This window comes from Gobius niger (genome assembly GCF_951799975.1).
Source record: "Gobius niger genome assembly, chromosome: 20".
NCBI classification, from domain to species: Eukaryota; Metazoa; Chordata; class Actinopteri; order Gobiiformes; family Gobiidae; genus Gobius; species Gobius niger.
In genome coordinates this window covers 10,993,642-11,010,303 of record NC_136871.1, presented here as the reverse complement: position 1 = coordinate 11,010,303, position 16,662 = coordinate 10,993,642, and the positions used below count along the sequence as shown (strand labels likewise).

Sequence of the window (16,662 nt, the reverse complement as noted above, 5' to 3'; positions counted from 1 at the left end):
TAAATAGCACCCTGACCGCAGAGTATTTGGCCTGTGTATGACAGCGGTGTGTAAGTAAGAGGGAGGAGGGAGGTGGAGGCCGGAGTGAATGGCTGTGCTATTGCATCCTCCCAGGGGGGCTCTAAAACACACACTGGCAGTGAGTACGGGGCATTGAACCCGCCTCCTCATCCCTGATCCTTCTCTGTGCCGTACCTCAGTGTCGTACCGCCCCTCGCTCAAGCTCTGCTAAAGGCTCACACACGCTCCTGCGTTGCCAGACGCACGGATAGCAGCGTGAGGCGCACAACTTTTGACAGGAATAGTTTCATTATTCACTGGGAGTGAATCCTGTACATAACAAGCGGGGGTCAATTCACAGTCAACAGGAGTGGACTGCCGTGCATCTCTGTAACCTCAGGAGGAAGCAACAAGTGTGCACACAAGCAAAGTCCGAGCGCATCCTTGCGCGTGGAGCGGTTTGGAGCTGAGTGCGAAGGAGGCGAAGCGCTTCCCCGTGCGTGTCCACTGCATGTCCACGGGACGTCCGTGGATGCGGGGTGATGGATTAACAGCCTTCCGTTGTTCTTTTTCTTTGGAGACCCTCTGTGCTGAGGATTATTCCGCGTGTGCCGACATGACCAGGGAATATGTGTTACGCTGCGTCCTGATGCTCTGCTTTGCGCTTCTGTCGGCCAACGCCAGCAACTGGCTGTAAGTTTGTCTACACTTCTCCCTCCTCTTCACCTGCCCCCTCCCGGTGTCACCCCTGACCTCCAGCGCAGTTAATGTTTAATCTCTACTTTCTCCAGACTTAGCGCTACAGCATCACTGAAGGAATCCCTAAACAAACCCTGTTGCATGCTTGTAATTATGTTTAAGGTTGTTGAAGAATGTTACAACATGTTGCAATGGTGTAAAGACTGTATTCTTTACCATGTTTTACGTTGTATCATCTTTAAAATTGCCATTGCCGCGTTGTGTTTTAAAAATCATTCAAAGTTCTATTAACCTCTTCTGCCCCAAAGGGAACTCAGTCCCTGAACTATAATCTACGAATATACATAAAACTACAAAGAGACCAGGACTGAAGGATGGCAACATTGTGCCACTTGTTATTTCAGCGTTATCTCAGTGCCTCCTGTGAGTCCTATCGGTGAGTCCTGGGCCGGGCACTGGCCACATGTGCGTGCCTGCTCTGCCGGCAGCCTGTGAGAGGCGGTTAGGTGAGTTTGCGCATTCCTTCGCGGGCTTCGCTCCACTTTGTGCCGCAGTTCATTTCTCAGACCTGTATAAAGTGACAAGCAGTGTCACTCCTATTGAGAGCGCTTCCCTCCTGCTGTATTCCAAAGATGCCAATGATGGTGCCAAAGTTGGATGGCGCAAGAGCAAAAGCTTAAACTAAATTGGCATTTTACTAGAGCTGTAGTTCTTAAACATCCTGTAGCCTACTGTTTTTGAGACGTGGCTCTTTTACGGCATTACGCGCGGATTACCTAATGTTTTTACACTGCAGTCTTGACTGATACACTGCTGACAGACTGATCAGAAGTGTACAGGGAGCGTTGCCATAGACTGTGCGTAGTGTGAACTGTCACTGAGTGCACTAATGGGGCTGTTTAGGGCTGAAGGCGTGGTGACAGCAGCAGCGCGCAACAGCAGGCATGTACGGGCAGGCTGTGAGCTGCCAGGCCGGTCAGGAGCACTGTACACAGAAGTACACTAAGTATTTTCCTCAAAATATGACAGTTGTTGTTAGAAAGAGAAATTGCTGCACGGCAGAGGGACCTTTAGAGCAAATGATGGACATCCTTTTCTTTTCCAAACTCTATTAGAGTCCCCTGTGTTCATAAACGTGGCCACATTCTGATACTAATATATTGTGGGGTTTTGTGGATTTTAATGCGTGTTTGCAGTATAGTGCATTGCAAATCACTTTTGTAACATGTTTTGTTGACATTTAGTGTTCACTTTGTGGGTTGGCCTGGATTAATTTGTGAGCTTGAATGCAAACAGGATAGGGTTCACTGATCATATATATACAGTAAAAAAACAAACAAGATGAATTACTTTGGCCCAGCTGAGTCATTCAACACATTTAAAAGGTGGCATGACACATGAGAACTGAAATAGGTGATGTGTTGTCATAGTCAAGGCCAGCTGTGATTTTTCCACAAGAACTAAATCAATATAGTAATTATGATTGTCCATATTCTGAATCTCTTTGATTAGAAGGACATTCCAACAAAGATATGCTATGACTGAAGAAAGTGGATGCAATTCACTTTCTTCAGAAATAGTAGAGAGATTTAATGTTGTGGTGTTCATTGTGATCGTGTGATTGTGTAATTGTGTGATTGCTTGTATCCACGATGCTGCAGGTTGACCTGGGGCAGCTGTGGCACAGAGTGAGAGGAGAGGAAGAGAAATGGATTCAAAATGGTTTGAGAAGCTTGTAAAGCGTTACTGTATCCTGTGCAATATAACAAGGGACTAATCTCAAGCAAACTGAAAACTGCAAAATGATTATTTATTTATTTTTGTAAACTTATGGAAACATAAGTTTTGAATTCAGATGATTTTTTTTTTTTTAATGTTTTTTTTTGTTTTAGTTTTTTGTTGTCTTTTTAAGATGACAAGGATACACATATATATTCTTGTTTTAGAAGAGGACATTTCAAGTGAATCTCTAAACGTCCAAGCTTAACAGGGCACCAACAAGTGGAAGGAACTAAGATAAAGGAACTAAGAGAGACGATGGCACAGTCAATGCATTTGTCCAAAACTATTTTGAAATCATTTCTTAGGTTTAACTGTTGCCCCAGTGCTGTGTGCTGAGTCGGTGCCCTGCTCTGACTGGTTAGGCAGCCTTCCTTCGCTCCTGTTATGTGCTGGTATGTGTTTGTTTATGCCGTCACTGGTGGAGCAGATTTAATAATTAGTTCTGTGGAAGGGAAGTGACGAACTGTAGCCCCACCCCCACGTATTGACTATAAAACAGAGGATGTTTTTGAGAAGTACAAGTACCTCCAATGGATATACACCTTTAGTTAAAGTACTCCAAAATACTGAAATATTGTCAATTCCTAAAAAAAAATATTGCAGTAGCATCCCTAGCCCCACCTTTCTATATGACATACAATCCTCATACTCAGTCTGAGTTTTGGCCACTGCAGGGAGGCTCAGCTCTCCATCTCTCGACCAGGGATGAAATCGGCTCGTGACAACACAAATCTTACTGCCCTGATGTATTAAGTAGTAGGGCTGGGAGAAAATATCGGATCGCAATACCAAGTATTGATACTTTATCAAGTATCACAATATTTTCAATATTATATACTATGTGTTTGGAGGCCTTTTTATCCTGCACTGCTTTGTTTTCCAGTAGCAGTTACACAGCACTTTGTTGTTTTTTGTGTCAATGCACTTTTCAATCTTAACACTTCATTTGATTTATAAACTTTGGACACATGACTTTGTACACATTCTAAGGTAAATATATTAACCCTATCAATAATTACTTCATCTATCGCAATACATATCGGATCTGGCCCTGAGTATCGTGATACGTATTGGATCAGCCCTAGAGTATCGCGATATGTATTGGATCAGCTCCTGAGTATCGTGATACGGATCGGATCGGATCCCAAGTATCGTGATACATATCGGATCGGACCCCGAGTATCGTGATACGTATCGGATCGGACCCCGAGTATCGTGATATGCATCGGATCGGCCTCCGAGTATCGTGATATGCGTCGGATCAGCCCCTGAGTATCGTGATACGTATCCCCTCTTGACAAAAGGGGATCACTCCAGCCCTATAAAGAATGCAAAGAGGCCTCACTTGTATCTGCTTTGTGAGAACAGGATTTGAATTCTCTGTCCCCTTTACCTCATCCAATATTTTCTAGAGCTGCCTTGTGGTGAAAATATCCCCACTGTTCCATATGCAAAGTGAAGAAATTAATCAGCAAATGCCAAAAGAGGTGAAGAGCCCATAAATGCAGCGCTGGACTGAACTTCACCGCTTCAGATTAGTGGTTGAATTGCAGCCCTCATAAACGGTGACGGCATCAGCGCGTAATTTGATATTCATCTTTGATACATCGCAATGTTTAAAATAAAAAAATGTGTAATATTCAAATATTTTTGATTTAATCTTAATGTAACCACATGAGTGTCTTAAAGGCATGTTTAAGGCTCTGAATAAGATGAGGTTGAAACAAACAACCCCCAGAGGATTATTTCAAATGAAAGAAATTACAAATAAATGCTTTTATGAGATGTTTGTTTAAAAAAAAAAAGTTTAGGAAAAAATACATATTGACCCAGACCATGTTTCAAACAGGACAGGCGCTGAACTTCATAACATGTAGTCCTAGCGATAAGGGCGTTGTAACAAATTTATACATTTGAGGTCACAAAAGAGTTCACACTTGGAAACGATGTCTGTAGATACAAGCATGTATGTGTGGGAACAAGCACCATGAAGTGGTGCTTGTTCCCACTCTTTGATTGTCCCCGTGGAGTGTGTGCTTGTGTATAGAAGGTGCAGTATATGTTATGAAGTCTGCTGTAGGGCAGCTGATGGGTAACCAGAGAGAGCAGACCTTGGCATCGCGCTGCACTGGCGCCTCTCACACTTTGCACACACAATGATGTAAAGCTGTTTTATTTCCAGCCTCTTTGTCATTGCTGTGTACAGTGAGCATGACACACTTGGAGCCACTGAGAATCCCAGGGATGACGGCTGTAGTATAGAGCACAGGCCGAGGTGAGGAGAAGGCAGCAGACCTGCCGACAGCTCTGACCCTGTCACACAGGCAGGGCTTTAACTCGGGCCAGTCTGCTGCCATGGCTGCATTCACATAAGCAGAAGGTTGTCAAGTGCCTTTTGATTTGAAACTAAATTATGTCACAGCTTATTTCATTCTATTTGCTTTTCTTTTCAAAATCACAACGTGTATTTTTTTAGGCCTATTGATGGCTTTTAGTCACATAACTTTACCTTATATAAACATTTCAGAAGTGAGAACAGAAATGCTTACTACTGTGGCAATGGCAACTAATTCTGCACCATCTAAAACCTATGAATATATAATGCAAAATGGTCAAGTTTAGTGATACTTCATTCTCTGATGCTGTTACAGGAGTGAAGGAAAGCTTGGTCCCACAAACCCCTGCCCTGCTCCAGGAAGAAATGACCAATCACAAAGCTGCTTACTTCCAGGTGGCCATTCAATTCCAAAAGTGGTGATCAGCTCTGATTCCTCACTGCCTTATCCTGGTTCAATATAGCATAAATAGCTCTATTAATTTCTTTTATTTTTCTTACTCAAATGCATTGTGCTGGTCTGTTCACCTGTTTCAGTATCAGCGGTGTATTTAACATCACCAAACCTAAGGACATTTTTCAGAAAGCACAAATATTGAACCTTTGAATGTTAAATGAATGCTCTGTCGTTCTTCTGGTGAGTTTTAAACAAATATTCATCACTTGTATTGTATTACAGTGATAGTCATCCTGCCAGTAAATAACACAATACGAGGCGAGCTGTTGCCAAATCTCGCCCCCAACACTCTTTACTGTCATACTTTCACTTTCACACTTAAGAGTTGTTTTGACTGGAGCCAGTGTGACTAACAAATTAGAGCATTATCATTCTCTATTTGGTTGTTTATTTGGTCAAGACAGTGCATATTAAGGTAACACACATTATAACATGCCTCGCCAATTGGGCAATTAGTAGTAGTAGGAGTAGTAGTAGTAGTAGTAGTTTATTATTTCATTCTTTTAAACATTAAACATTTCCATTATTTGTAGACAACACGACCCAAAGGGTTTAGGCTGAAGTATTCCCATTAGTTGTCCCACACACTCACTCACAAACACGCTCATTGATAATGGCCTATTGTGCTTTTAGTGGTTGGAGAAACCAGAGCAAACTCCTCTCAGAAAGGCCCGGGATCAAACCCAGAACCTTCTGGCTGTGTGGCAGGAGCCTTGACCTTATATTCAAAGACACAGCTGGTCACTTTAAAACAAAAAATGATACAGCTGTTCTTAGGAATTGTTGATGTGGACACTGCTTGGTTAGTCCAATGTGGGCAAATATAAAGAATTCCACAGGGTTTTCTCTCCTAAGCTTTAAAAGTCTATTTTCCGAACGCAACAACACTCATTTTGACACAATTACACACCGCTAAAATTACAGTTTACACCAACAAGTTCCACTTAGTTCAACAGAGCAGCACAATGCACTTTCATTGTTGTCCGCTACACCTGAGAGTTACAAACAAACCATCAATTTAATGATGTATTGACTTTTTTCTGGCATCTGCACAGTAATGTCAGACCAAAGATAAATGTCATGACTCTTGGTGAGTTTTGCCCGATTATGTGTTTGTGTGTCCGTGATGGCAGAGCGCGGCAGTGGTGTTGGCAGAGTGTGTTATTTTTAGGGGGAAATGAGCTCTAGTGGAGCCAGCAGCTTATAAATATACCCTGACACACAGGCACTGTATGCACAAGCCTTTACCTATATTCTCTGGAAATATGATGCACAAGGACCATGCTCATCTCTGCGCCTCCATGCTTGTGTAACTATTATTATGCTAACTTTTACTCATTCATCTAAAAAGAGATGCAGCAACATTTGCAAGGGGGGAGGGAGTACACTTCTAAGTAGGAGAGTGTGAGGACGCAGGATGCCCAGAGACAGCTACCCACCTGCTCCTTCACTGTCCACTGTAGCACTTTTCATTTTCTTCTCTGTTCGATAATTCGATTCATGTCTCTTAAAGCAGTACTATGTAACTCATGCTCCTTGAGGCCATAAGCGCCACTGCAGGTGTCGTAGCACGTTGCGATTTTTTATTCATTAATTGTCCGTGAGAGTAAACACTAAACTGACAGAAAAGACAATGGGAGAGAGGGATATTGTACATCCAATTACCCAATGGAGATTTTTTTTTTTTCACTCAAACGTGGCTGTAAATACTGTTTAAGTGGCACTAGCCCGCAGTTAGCTTTGCTTGCTAGCCTGCTAGCTTCTTCTTCGTGATTCTATTAGTGTGTATTGGGGCCTCTGACCCGGTGGGAGCGAAGTTGCAATTGTGGTTTTCGGGCCAGAGACACCAGGAGGAGATGAAAGACCTCCGAATCATCCCATTAACACTTGTATTACCCCCAGAGGGACTACGAAAACGATTTAATAAGGTAAACAAGTTACTTAGTACTGCTTTAAAACGTTTTTTTGTTGTTGTTTTTTTTGGGGGGGGGCTACGAAAAAGAAATTATTGATTGTTTTTCCAGTGAGATTAATCAAGGTAAATGAATGGTTTATTCATTGTATACTTATAGGTCTTCATCCATTTGATTTTTGTCAACCATTTTTTTATTGCATATTTTTTTCTTTTGTCTTAAAAGCCATGGCCACCCCCTAAGACTTAATAACACTTTGTCCACTGCACCTGTGCTTGATTTCTTGCTAAATAATGGAACATTTCCATTAAGAGAAATGCAGGATTTTCTTGTAGCATATCTAATTTTGAGTTGTTGCAATGAACAAATCTCAAACTCTGGGGTCATTTTCATAAACAGTTGGTTCATGGGTTAGCAGTTCTTTAAGTGTCAGTGATTTTGCATTCAGTCCAATAGCTGACAATACCTCAATGGTTAAAACTCAATAAGATCCATACTTATATAGTGAGTGCACAGGGCCCTCTACAGGCAGCCACAGGTATAACACAGAGGTGACCACAGCAGAGGGGCCGACAGGGTTAGGTTGGGTCACGCTTTATGAATGTGTTGAAAAGGTGCTGTGTGACTCCACATCACTGTCCTCTGTTTGTTCCTGTCAACCCTCACGACCGCCTCGCTTCCCTTTTAGTGGAAAGAAAAAAGCATTGTGCCTCAGGAGTGCAGGTCCTCCCCTGAGCTCTGCAGTGTCGCCTGTATCTGTCCTGTCCAGCGTTGACCGTGCGCGCTATATTTGCCCTCAGTGGGTGCTGCGGCTGTGGACTCGGAGTTGGAAAGGCAAACGGCAGGATATTTTCATATAAATAGTAAATACACACTGGATGATGGAAGCTGCCGCAGTTTATTGATGCTGACACACTTTCTCAAGCACATTACTGTCAGCTGCCTCCACTCAATGAGAGAAATGAAAATAGGCGTTGTACCACGGATGGAGCACTCAGGTTGGACTGGGGTCATCCGACAGATTTAGGACTTGGATATTGCAGTCATTATGTTCTCAAGAGCCAGTATTTTCTCCCAGGTCGGGACTCAAAGTCAAGTATTGGGTTTAGGCTCTCGAAAATGTGTGCTTCATCTGAAAGTGTCACTGTCATTGTAGGCCATTTTGAGTTGCCTTTAATAATTTAGAATATACAATTAATATTAGCACAGTCAAAAAGATCAAAAAAGAGAAGAGAAAGACACATAAAGTGAATCAAAAGCTCGGAGCATTGTGAGTCTATTGCTATTATTGTGAGGCCTACAATGGGAACAAACTGGAGAAGCCTCAGTGAGGTTCTAGGACAAACTCCGTTCCCTTTGACGAGCACTGATTTCACATGTGGCTGCAGACTAACGTGAGCAGATTACAAGCTGCACATTATTTATCCCAATGGTCCAACTGTGTAGTCTGTAAAATACCTACAGCCTCATTCCAGACCCCACAGTGACGTCTGAGGGTGCCTTGGTCCAACAAGAGTTCCAAGATAATTGTGCTGCGACTCGCGAGATAAAACTCGTGTGATGCTGAGAGTTGGTGCAGCTGAAATCCGGGATGTTTTGACCAAAGTAATGAGAATCACAAACATGTGTGACCTCTCTGCTGGGAAAGGAGAGGCGCTTGTTTTAGACAATGGTGATTTGTGTCAGTGAAGGCTACAAGTAAATACTCTGCCGCATGTTTGTCTGTAAACCAATCAGCTTATTATCTGCAGTACGGGACTCTTCTGACAATTTATCCACAGCAAACAGGACAATATTCTCTGTTCTTTACTTTGTCACGTTTAGATGCTATAGAAATGAATGAATTCATCTTGTTACTCAGTCCACTGGGTTTGTCTTTGTCGACTTTAACAATTTAACCATCACTTCAGATATATATCTTTATGCAAAAGCCCATTTGGAGACAACACAATGTTTTCTGATGTTCAATGAACAAACCAGCAATATGTATGAACCCAACCTGCTGTTTGTTCTGGTCTGACCATGTTGGACTGGTTTACGTAGAGAAGAGGGAAGGCTATGGTTTATTGTTTTATGTATTAATTTGCATCCACAACAGAGAACATTGTCACCATAATAATAATAATGTTTTGATTTTGAACTGAACTATTTACCAGCTTGGCCAGCTTCTCATCCACTTACTGTTGTACCCAGTGCTGCCCTGAGGCAGACTGACAGAAGTTGCGCCATCAGCCCCGGCCACCTCCATTATCCCGTCTCTCACTGCATTCATACATTGGCAGAGTGAGGAAAGTGTCTTGCCAAAGGACACACCACAGTAGCACCAGTCTGGTCCAGGATACTGTCTGTTTCTGTATTCTCAAGTGTGATCAAGAGAATGAGCTCCATATCGCACATTTTATGTGTTTACCCATTCTCTACTGTAATAGGCAATATTGTCTAGTATTACAAATGTATGTTTTCCTATTTCAGTGAACGTGTGGTGTATGTGTGAATTTACTGAAACATTGCTGTGTTTATGGAAAACATCTCTAAAATGATACCCTTACATCTCCTTATAGCCTCATTGTTGCAGCAGTCTCATCGCTGTTTGGAAAAGCCTTCCCTCTGAGCCCCCATGGTGCCGTGGGGGGGTCTGGCTGGGAGGTATAAGGAGCGTTCCACCTGGCCCGGGTTGAGTTTGCAGGCTGCTGTGTTATTGTTGCATTACACATGGCAGCCTTCACAACTCCACTGGCTCCAGCGGGCTTAGACCCCTGGGATTTAAGCACGCAATCATCAGGGGCCAGAGAGATGAGCGCCGCTATGTCCAATGTAGCTGAGGTATTTTTGTGAACCGCATCTGGGAAATGGAGAGAAATGCTGTGCCAGTCGAACAGATAAAACAACCTTGCCCAAGGTCCACAGAGTGTCTTTCCCATGCACACACCTGAATGAGTGCGTACTATCCGTTGTTTATGAGCAGTGTCCAGGGTCAGTGTTGGGCTCGTCAGTGGGACGCGCCCCGGCTGATTGTGCCATTGTTTGGAATACTGGCCAGTTGCTGTTTACCTATATCAAAGCATTTATAAAATCTCCCTGTTGGGCGGTTCAAAAGCGGCAAACTCCCAAGGTCACATTCAACAGCAAAGTAACTCTTCTCAGGCATGTACTGTATCAAGCCAGACAAAGGCCCTGCACTTCAGGGCTGCCCATGGAGACTATTAGAGGATCAAAAATGAATTTCACATGTTGATTGTGATGTATGTCTGTGCATGTGCTGTTTTTACCGGGTCCGAACTACACTTCCTCTGCAAGTGAAGTCCCTATTGGATAAATAAAGTGAATTTGAATATGCTAATGTCAGCCAGGGTTTATTGTTTACCTGCTTTATCTTTAAAGTATTTCCTATGCTGCTTGTGACACTTTGCCAGACACTTGAGAAAGCTTTCACTTTTCGTCTTACAAATGTTTTTCTTAAGGGATAATTGATGATGAACATTGAAGCATTATTGTCAACTACTATATCAACTATTTATGTATTACTACAGTTTCTGCCTGTTGAGATGAAACAAAGAAAACAACAAAACCTTTTGTGTGCTTTGCTTTGTTTTGCCTTTAGTTTGTGACATGTTTTAACATGCTACTAATGTGGATAATTGTGTCGAGGATCAAAGACTGTAAGTGGCTTAAGTAAAAATAATGAGACAGTGAGGTCACTGTGGATGTGTTCAACTCAGTGAGTGCCATAAAGGAGTGTTATCACAGCGATGAGTGATGAATAACCACACTGTCTGAGCGGGAAGTGCTTAAGGAGGCCAGTATCTAACGCTGAGAGCTGGAGATGAGAGGGTGCGAGGAAAGCAGAAGCTCTTTGACTCAGCACAACAGCGCTGGTGTGTCTGATTGTCTCCACAAGTCTACAACTTCTGGACAAATGCACTTTGGTATTCAACTGAGCAAGTGCTTTGGCATGTGTTTCTCAAAAGTCCACCTGTCCTGGTACAATAAGCAGGGATGGGGATGCTGATAGAAGAGATATGACTGAAGTGAGGTGAGCTGACCTGTCTGGCCCAGACGTGCTGTGTGATAAGAGCTTTTTCTGTCTCTCCAGAACATCCCCTACTCTTCGTCCTGAGAACCAGCCAGTGTGTGTGTGTGTGTCTGTCTGTATATTTTGTATCAACTCTTCCAATTGAATTTGCTTTTGTAGCCCAATATCACAACAGCATTTGCCTCACGGTGCCTCTTCACAGTCACTAACATCAGACATGTGTCACAACTCTTGTTTGTCCCAACATTTCCAAAGCAGCAGAACTAAATCAGACACATCAGGAACTCCGTCCCTTCTCAGCACATGTTCAAGCCCTGGGAGCCCACTGTAATGTGATCACAAAGCTGGCAGTTCAACCACCCATGTGATTCATTAATTAAGCCCACGTTGTCTCTGTGTTTCTGCAGGTACCTCGCCAAACTGTCGTCAGTGGGAAGCATCAGGGACGAAGAGACGTGTGAGAGGTTACGAGGCCTGATACAGAGACAGGTACCAACTTATAACCACTTATTCACTCAAGGCAAGCCACTAAGCCACTCAAATACACATTTATTTTTACATTGTTCTGTTCGATTCAATGCTGCCCCTTGAGGTATTGGGATTGGAGGTAATTCGTTTGGTCGTAATGACAGCCGTGTAACTTACCTGCTGCCCCCTGTTGGCCAGGTGCAGATCTGTAAGCGCAGTGTGGAGGTGATGGACGCGGTGAGGCGAGGAGCACAGCTGGCCATCGACGAGTGCCAGTATCAGTTCCGAAACCGCAGGTGGAACTGCTCCACCCTGGAGAGCATGCCCGTGTTCGGCAAAGTGGTCACACAAGGTAAGATAAAAAGATGCTCCTAAGGGAAGGTCCTCACCGTTTAGCCCAGAAATGGTTTCTGAGTGCGATCCGGAGGTGGATAGTGAGATACTGATGGGAAGTCACTGGCTGCGTGTTAAAAACATTACGTCGGATGTAAATACTCGAAGGCAGGAAACGTCTGTGTTCATTGAGGAAGACTAGGAATAAAAAAAAAACACACAAAAATTCAACAACTAAAAAGTATTAAAGACAGGCCCATTATGTTTGAGCATGTTAAAATATTAATGCTATGCTAATTTTTATAAATGTTTATTTTATTTATTTATTTTTCAGAGACAATACAATCAACATAGCTACAATTCCATAGTTACCATGGAGATACGCCATCTTTGCAGCTGTTAGCATACATTGCCATTGACTTACATTAGCTAAAAACAGTATAAAAAGTGGAGAAAAAAGCAGTGGAACAACGGCGTTAGCTGCTGAGTTACTGCTGGTAAATACATCTAACACACTGTGGTGTCCAAGTGTTTGAATGTGAAGAATAACTCCAGTATTTTAACTTTTAAAATCTCCATTAGTTTACAATTGCTGCTAATCCCATAATGCTTAGCGATATGACGTCGCATTCCCAAACTCTATTTGCAGCTTATGCGATGCATGAAGAGCTTTTAGCTAGTGCTAATTTGCAGCTCATTTACCGTTAGCTGTTAGCTTCAAGACAAAAACATGTGATGAGCAGGAAGTTTCCTCCAGTGAATTGTTTGCTCCTGACGCAATGTATTTAAAGTGATGCTGGTGTCTGTCCACCAGTAACTCCCTACCACCATGTAATCTTGAGCTTTATTTTTTTCGGACAAGATAATGATGTCCCAAATAATGGGACAGGGAGAGCAGCGCCTCCTGAGGATACACTTGGAAGTCACGTGACGCTCATGTGCATATAGCCCTTTGAAACCATCTAAGAATTCATAAAATTGAACTAGATTTAAAAAAAAAAAAAGGATAAAGGACAAACCCGAAGGAGAACAAAAAACAATAATAACTCATAAATTAAACAATGATCAGGAGCACCCTCCGTTACACCAGTGGTCCCCGGACCCCCATTTGAGAACCACCTGGTGAAATTGAGATTATTACGGTGAATAATCCACTTAGCCTGATTATGAAGTGATCATGCAATTTAAAAGTTTAAAAGATTCCGGCTAAATTATTTAAATCAAAGGTAAATAAAAATGGTACTTTCCAGGCAAAATGGTTGTGAACTATTCTTTTCCCACAATATCACTCAATGTTCTGAAGACTTTTAATAGTATCGTCAATCTCCGCTGCAGTTAGAAAGCGTTTGACATAAACCGTCCCTTATTAAACCTCCCCTGAATAAACATTGGGATCTTATTTGCCTGACCCCGGAGCTTAATGCACTCTTTATGAGCCTCACTGTATGTTGCTGTTCATGTTGTCTGCTTGTGCCATGTGTGTGTTAGGCACCCGAGAGGCAGCCTTTGTGTATGCCATCTCAGCAGCCAGTGTGGCGTTTGCGGTCACCCGGGCCTGCAGCAGTGGGGAGCTGGAAAAATGCGGCTGTGACCACAATGTGCACGGAGTCAGTCCAGAGGGTACGTCTGCGCCACACTTTACACACAGAGCACAGTCAAGCTCACACAAGTGTCACCACGGCGTGTCTCCCACAGGCTTCCAGTGGTCCGGCTGCAGTGACAACATCGCCTACGGAGTGGCCTTCTCGCAGTCCTTCGTGGATGTGAGGGAGAGGGGTAAAGGCCAGTCATCTAGTCGGGCTCTCATGAACCTGCACAACAATGAGGCTGGGAGAAAGGTAAACCATGTTGTCACCCACTTCTGTCAAAATCATGTGCCACACTTTAGGAAATGTGTTGTAATGTCCATCATAATACAACTGTTTAAGTGTATTTAATCTTTACTTTTGTGACAACAAAAGACAATAATAATCCTACTCCATGATCTAAATTAGAGTAAGGAGTATATACAATGTAATAATAATAATAATAATAATAATAATAATAATGCATTGGTTTTATATAGCGCTTTTCTGGACACTCAAAGAAGCTTTTACATTGCATTATTCATCCACTCCATACTCAGTGGTGGCAAGCTAGTATTGTAGCCACAGCTGCCCTGGAGTAGACGGAAGCGAGGCAACCAGTCTGCGCCAGTGGCCCCTCCAACCACCTCCAACCACTCACTCACTACATTCACCCAGGCTTCCTGGTGTTTCCAAACGGTCTGTCATCCAAGTACCGGACAGGCCGTTCCCTGCTTAGCTTCCCAGGTCTGACAGGATCAGGCGTAGCAAAGGCAGTATGGCCTTTAGTGTGTGTACTTTAGTGTTGTTGTTGATAACCGTGTGTCTTCTCTCCAGGCCATCCTGTCCCACATGCGAGTGGAGTGCAAATGCCACGGCGTGTCTGGCTCCTGTGAGGTCAAGACCTGCTGGAAGGCCATGCCCCCATTCCGAAAAGTGGGCAACATTATTAAAGAGAAGTTCGATGGGGCCACTGAGGTGGAGCAACGCAAAGTGGGCTCTGCAAAGGTCCTGATGCCACGGAACACCCAGTTCAAACCTCACACAGATGAGGACCTGGTCTACCTAGAGCCCAGTCCAGACTTCTGCGACTATGACCCGCGCACGCCAGGCATGCTGGGTACTGTGGGCCGCCAGTGCAACAGAACGTCCAAAGCCATTGATGGCTGTGAACTCATGTGTTGTGGGCGGGGCTTCCAGACTCAGGAGGTGGAGGTGGTGGACAGGTGCAGCTGTAAATTTCACTGGTGCTGTTATGTCAAGTGCAAACAGTGTCGCAGAACGGTGGAGGTTCACACATGTCGGTGATAGAAGGAGACAGCGTTCATGAGCAAACCAAACGCCACACAGCCCCGCTCCTTTACAGGCAAAGAGAGCGGGCAGCATGTGTGGAAATGCACTCCCCCTCTGCACACAGACCCAGACCAGCCTATCGCTCTGCCTGGAATCGCATGTGGTTTGTCTGACGCAACTCGAACATTGTTTCTCCTGAGCTTCACTCATGTTGTGTCTTCCACCACTCTCACATTGGTGTGTCATTGATGATGCTACGTATTTTTGTATTGTTTAACTTATTCGTGGAGAGTGAGGAAGGACACAGACACACGGCCCTGATAAGGGATAGACAGAACATGTTGGGGGCGCCGGGGGAGGTATGAGAGGATGGTCTGTCGCCCTCTATGCTGCTGCTTTGGGATGTTCGAAAGGGAGCACTGAGTCTGAACCATACAGGCTCTGACGACGAGGAGCAACTGAATGCCATTTGCATCCAGTTTCATGACTGACTGATGAATGAGTTTGTTCAAGTGTTTATTTTTTTTGTCCCATTTGCCCTGATGCTGCTCCACTTTTTTTTTAATACAAACACACACACACACACACAAGGTTTGGCATCTACACCTAAGACAAAAAGCCAGAACTCCACTACATATAATAGCTACAAATCCAATTAAAAAAGTTGGGAAAATAGTGAGGAGTAGGTGTAGTTAGTCACAGAGACGCAAAACATGTGTCTTTAGTTGATCTAAATAAGACGCTTCTGAAAACAACAAAGACAATGAAACGTTTTACAGGATGAGTTAGATTGATGGAAAGCTGAGAGACTCTGGTACAACTTGGGCATTGGCCAGTTTTCGTCCGGTCAAACCAATAGAGACACTAATTAATAACAATTTACTCTTTTGCTGAGTGTCAAAATCTGCATTTGACAGAATACTAAGGCAGAATTTGCATCAGCCTCCTTATAGGTATAACTGACAAAGACTGAAGAGGTTTCTTTTGTTCATTCAGTTAGCTGAGGACAGAGCCAATGACACCCAAACATGCTGAAGTAGAATAAAATAAAAATCTGATTTAGGTCATGACTGAGGCAGTTATGCTTGGAGACTGACAATATTACAGCTGCTTAGAGATGTTTCATGTCTCTGTAAATAAGTGACAACGTTTTTAACAACAACAAAACACTATTAACAACTGTGGCATGACGCAGTGTTGTCATTTGAAAGGACTTTAAGCCACAGGGATAATTTGGTGGACCCAACCCCTCCCTAATAACTAAATGATAAGGTTCAATATTTTTGGATGTTCTGTTCAGAGATATTTTCCCCCCCTAAAAATAGAGTTGTTCAGCTCCCTTTCCCCCTGTCCGATGCAATAAAATCTAATTCTAGACCGCCATGAACACGAGCTTTTACTCAAATCACAAAGTAAAGTTGAAGAAAAGTGAATGCAATCCAGTGGGTATAAAGTTTATAGACCGAACCATGAAACTTCACTATGAACATTTCGATTGGTCCCGCTTCCTCTTGCATGTGCCAAGGCTTATAGCAAACAGGGGTAAACATAGACATGCATGAGGAGGTCTGTCAGGGGATTCCCAGCCTGAGCAGCGAGCATGACGACTGAAGCACTTTGTCTCCGAGCGCACATACTACAACAGAGCCCTGGTCCCATAGATGAAGCATCCAAATACACACGCACACATGCCTGCCACTGTTGGGACTGCATTGTTTTCTGAGCTAACCTGTACCACCACCATAAACCATTGTACCATTATAGAGTCATACTGTAGAGCTGTA

General features: G+C 43.4%; 1 protein-coding gene across 2 annotated transcripts; it reads left to right on the top strand.

The window, feature by feature from the left end:
• Window positions 1-215: 215 nt before the first annotated feature.
• On the top strand, window positions 216-15,450 carry wnt4 (wingless-type MMTV integration site family, member 4). 2 transcript variants are annotated; one of them, XM_079579319.1, is made up of 6 exons: window positions 216-693; window positions 11,627-11,708; window positions 11,886-12,039; window positions 13,509-13,640; window positions 13,716-13,858; window positions 14,423-15,450. In XM_079579319.1, the coding sequence occupies exons 1-6, from the start codon at window positions 512-514 to the stop codon at window positions 14,891-14,893; spliced, it is 1,164 nt and encodes a 387-aa protein (XP_079435445.1). In that variant the 5' UTR covers window positions 216-511; the 3' UTR covers window positions 14,894-15,450. The 2 variants fall into 2 exon arrangements, with proteins under 2 accessions (XP_079435445.1, XP_079435444.1); XM_079579318.1 differs by having other exon boundaries at window positions 13,509-13,858.
• Window positions 15,451-16,662: the final 1,212 nt, after the last annotated feature.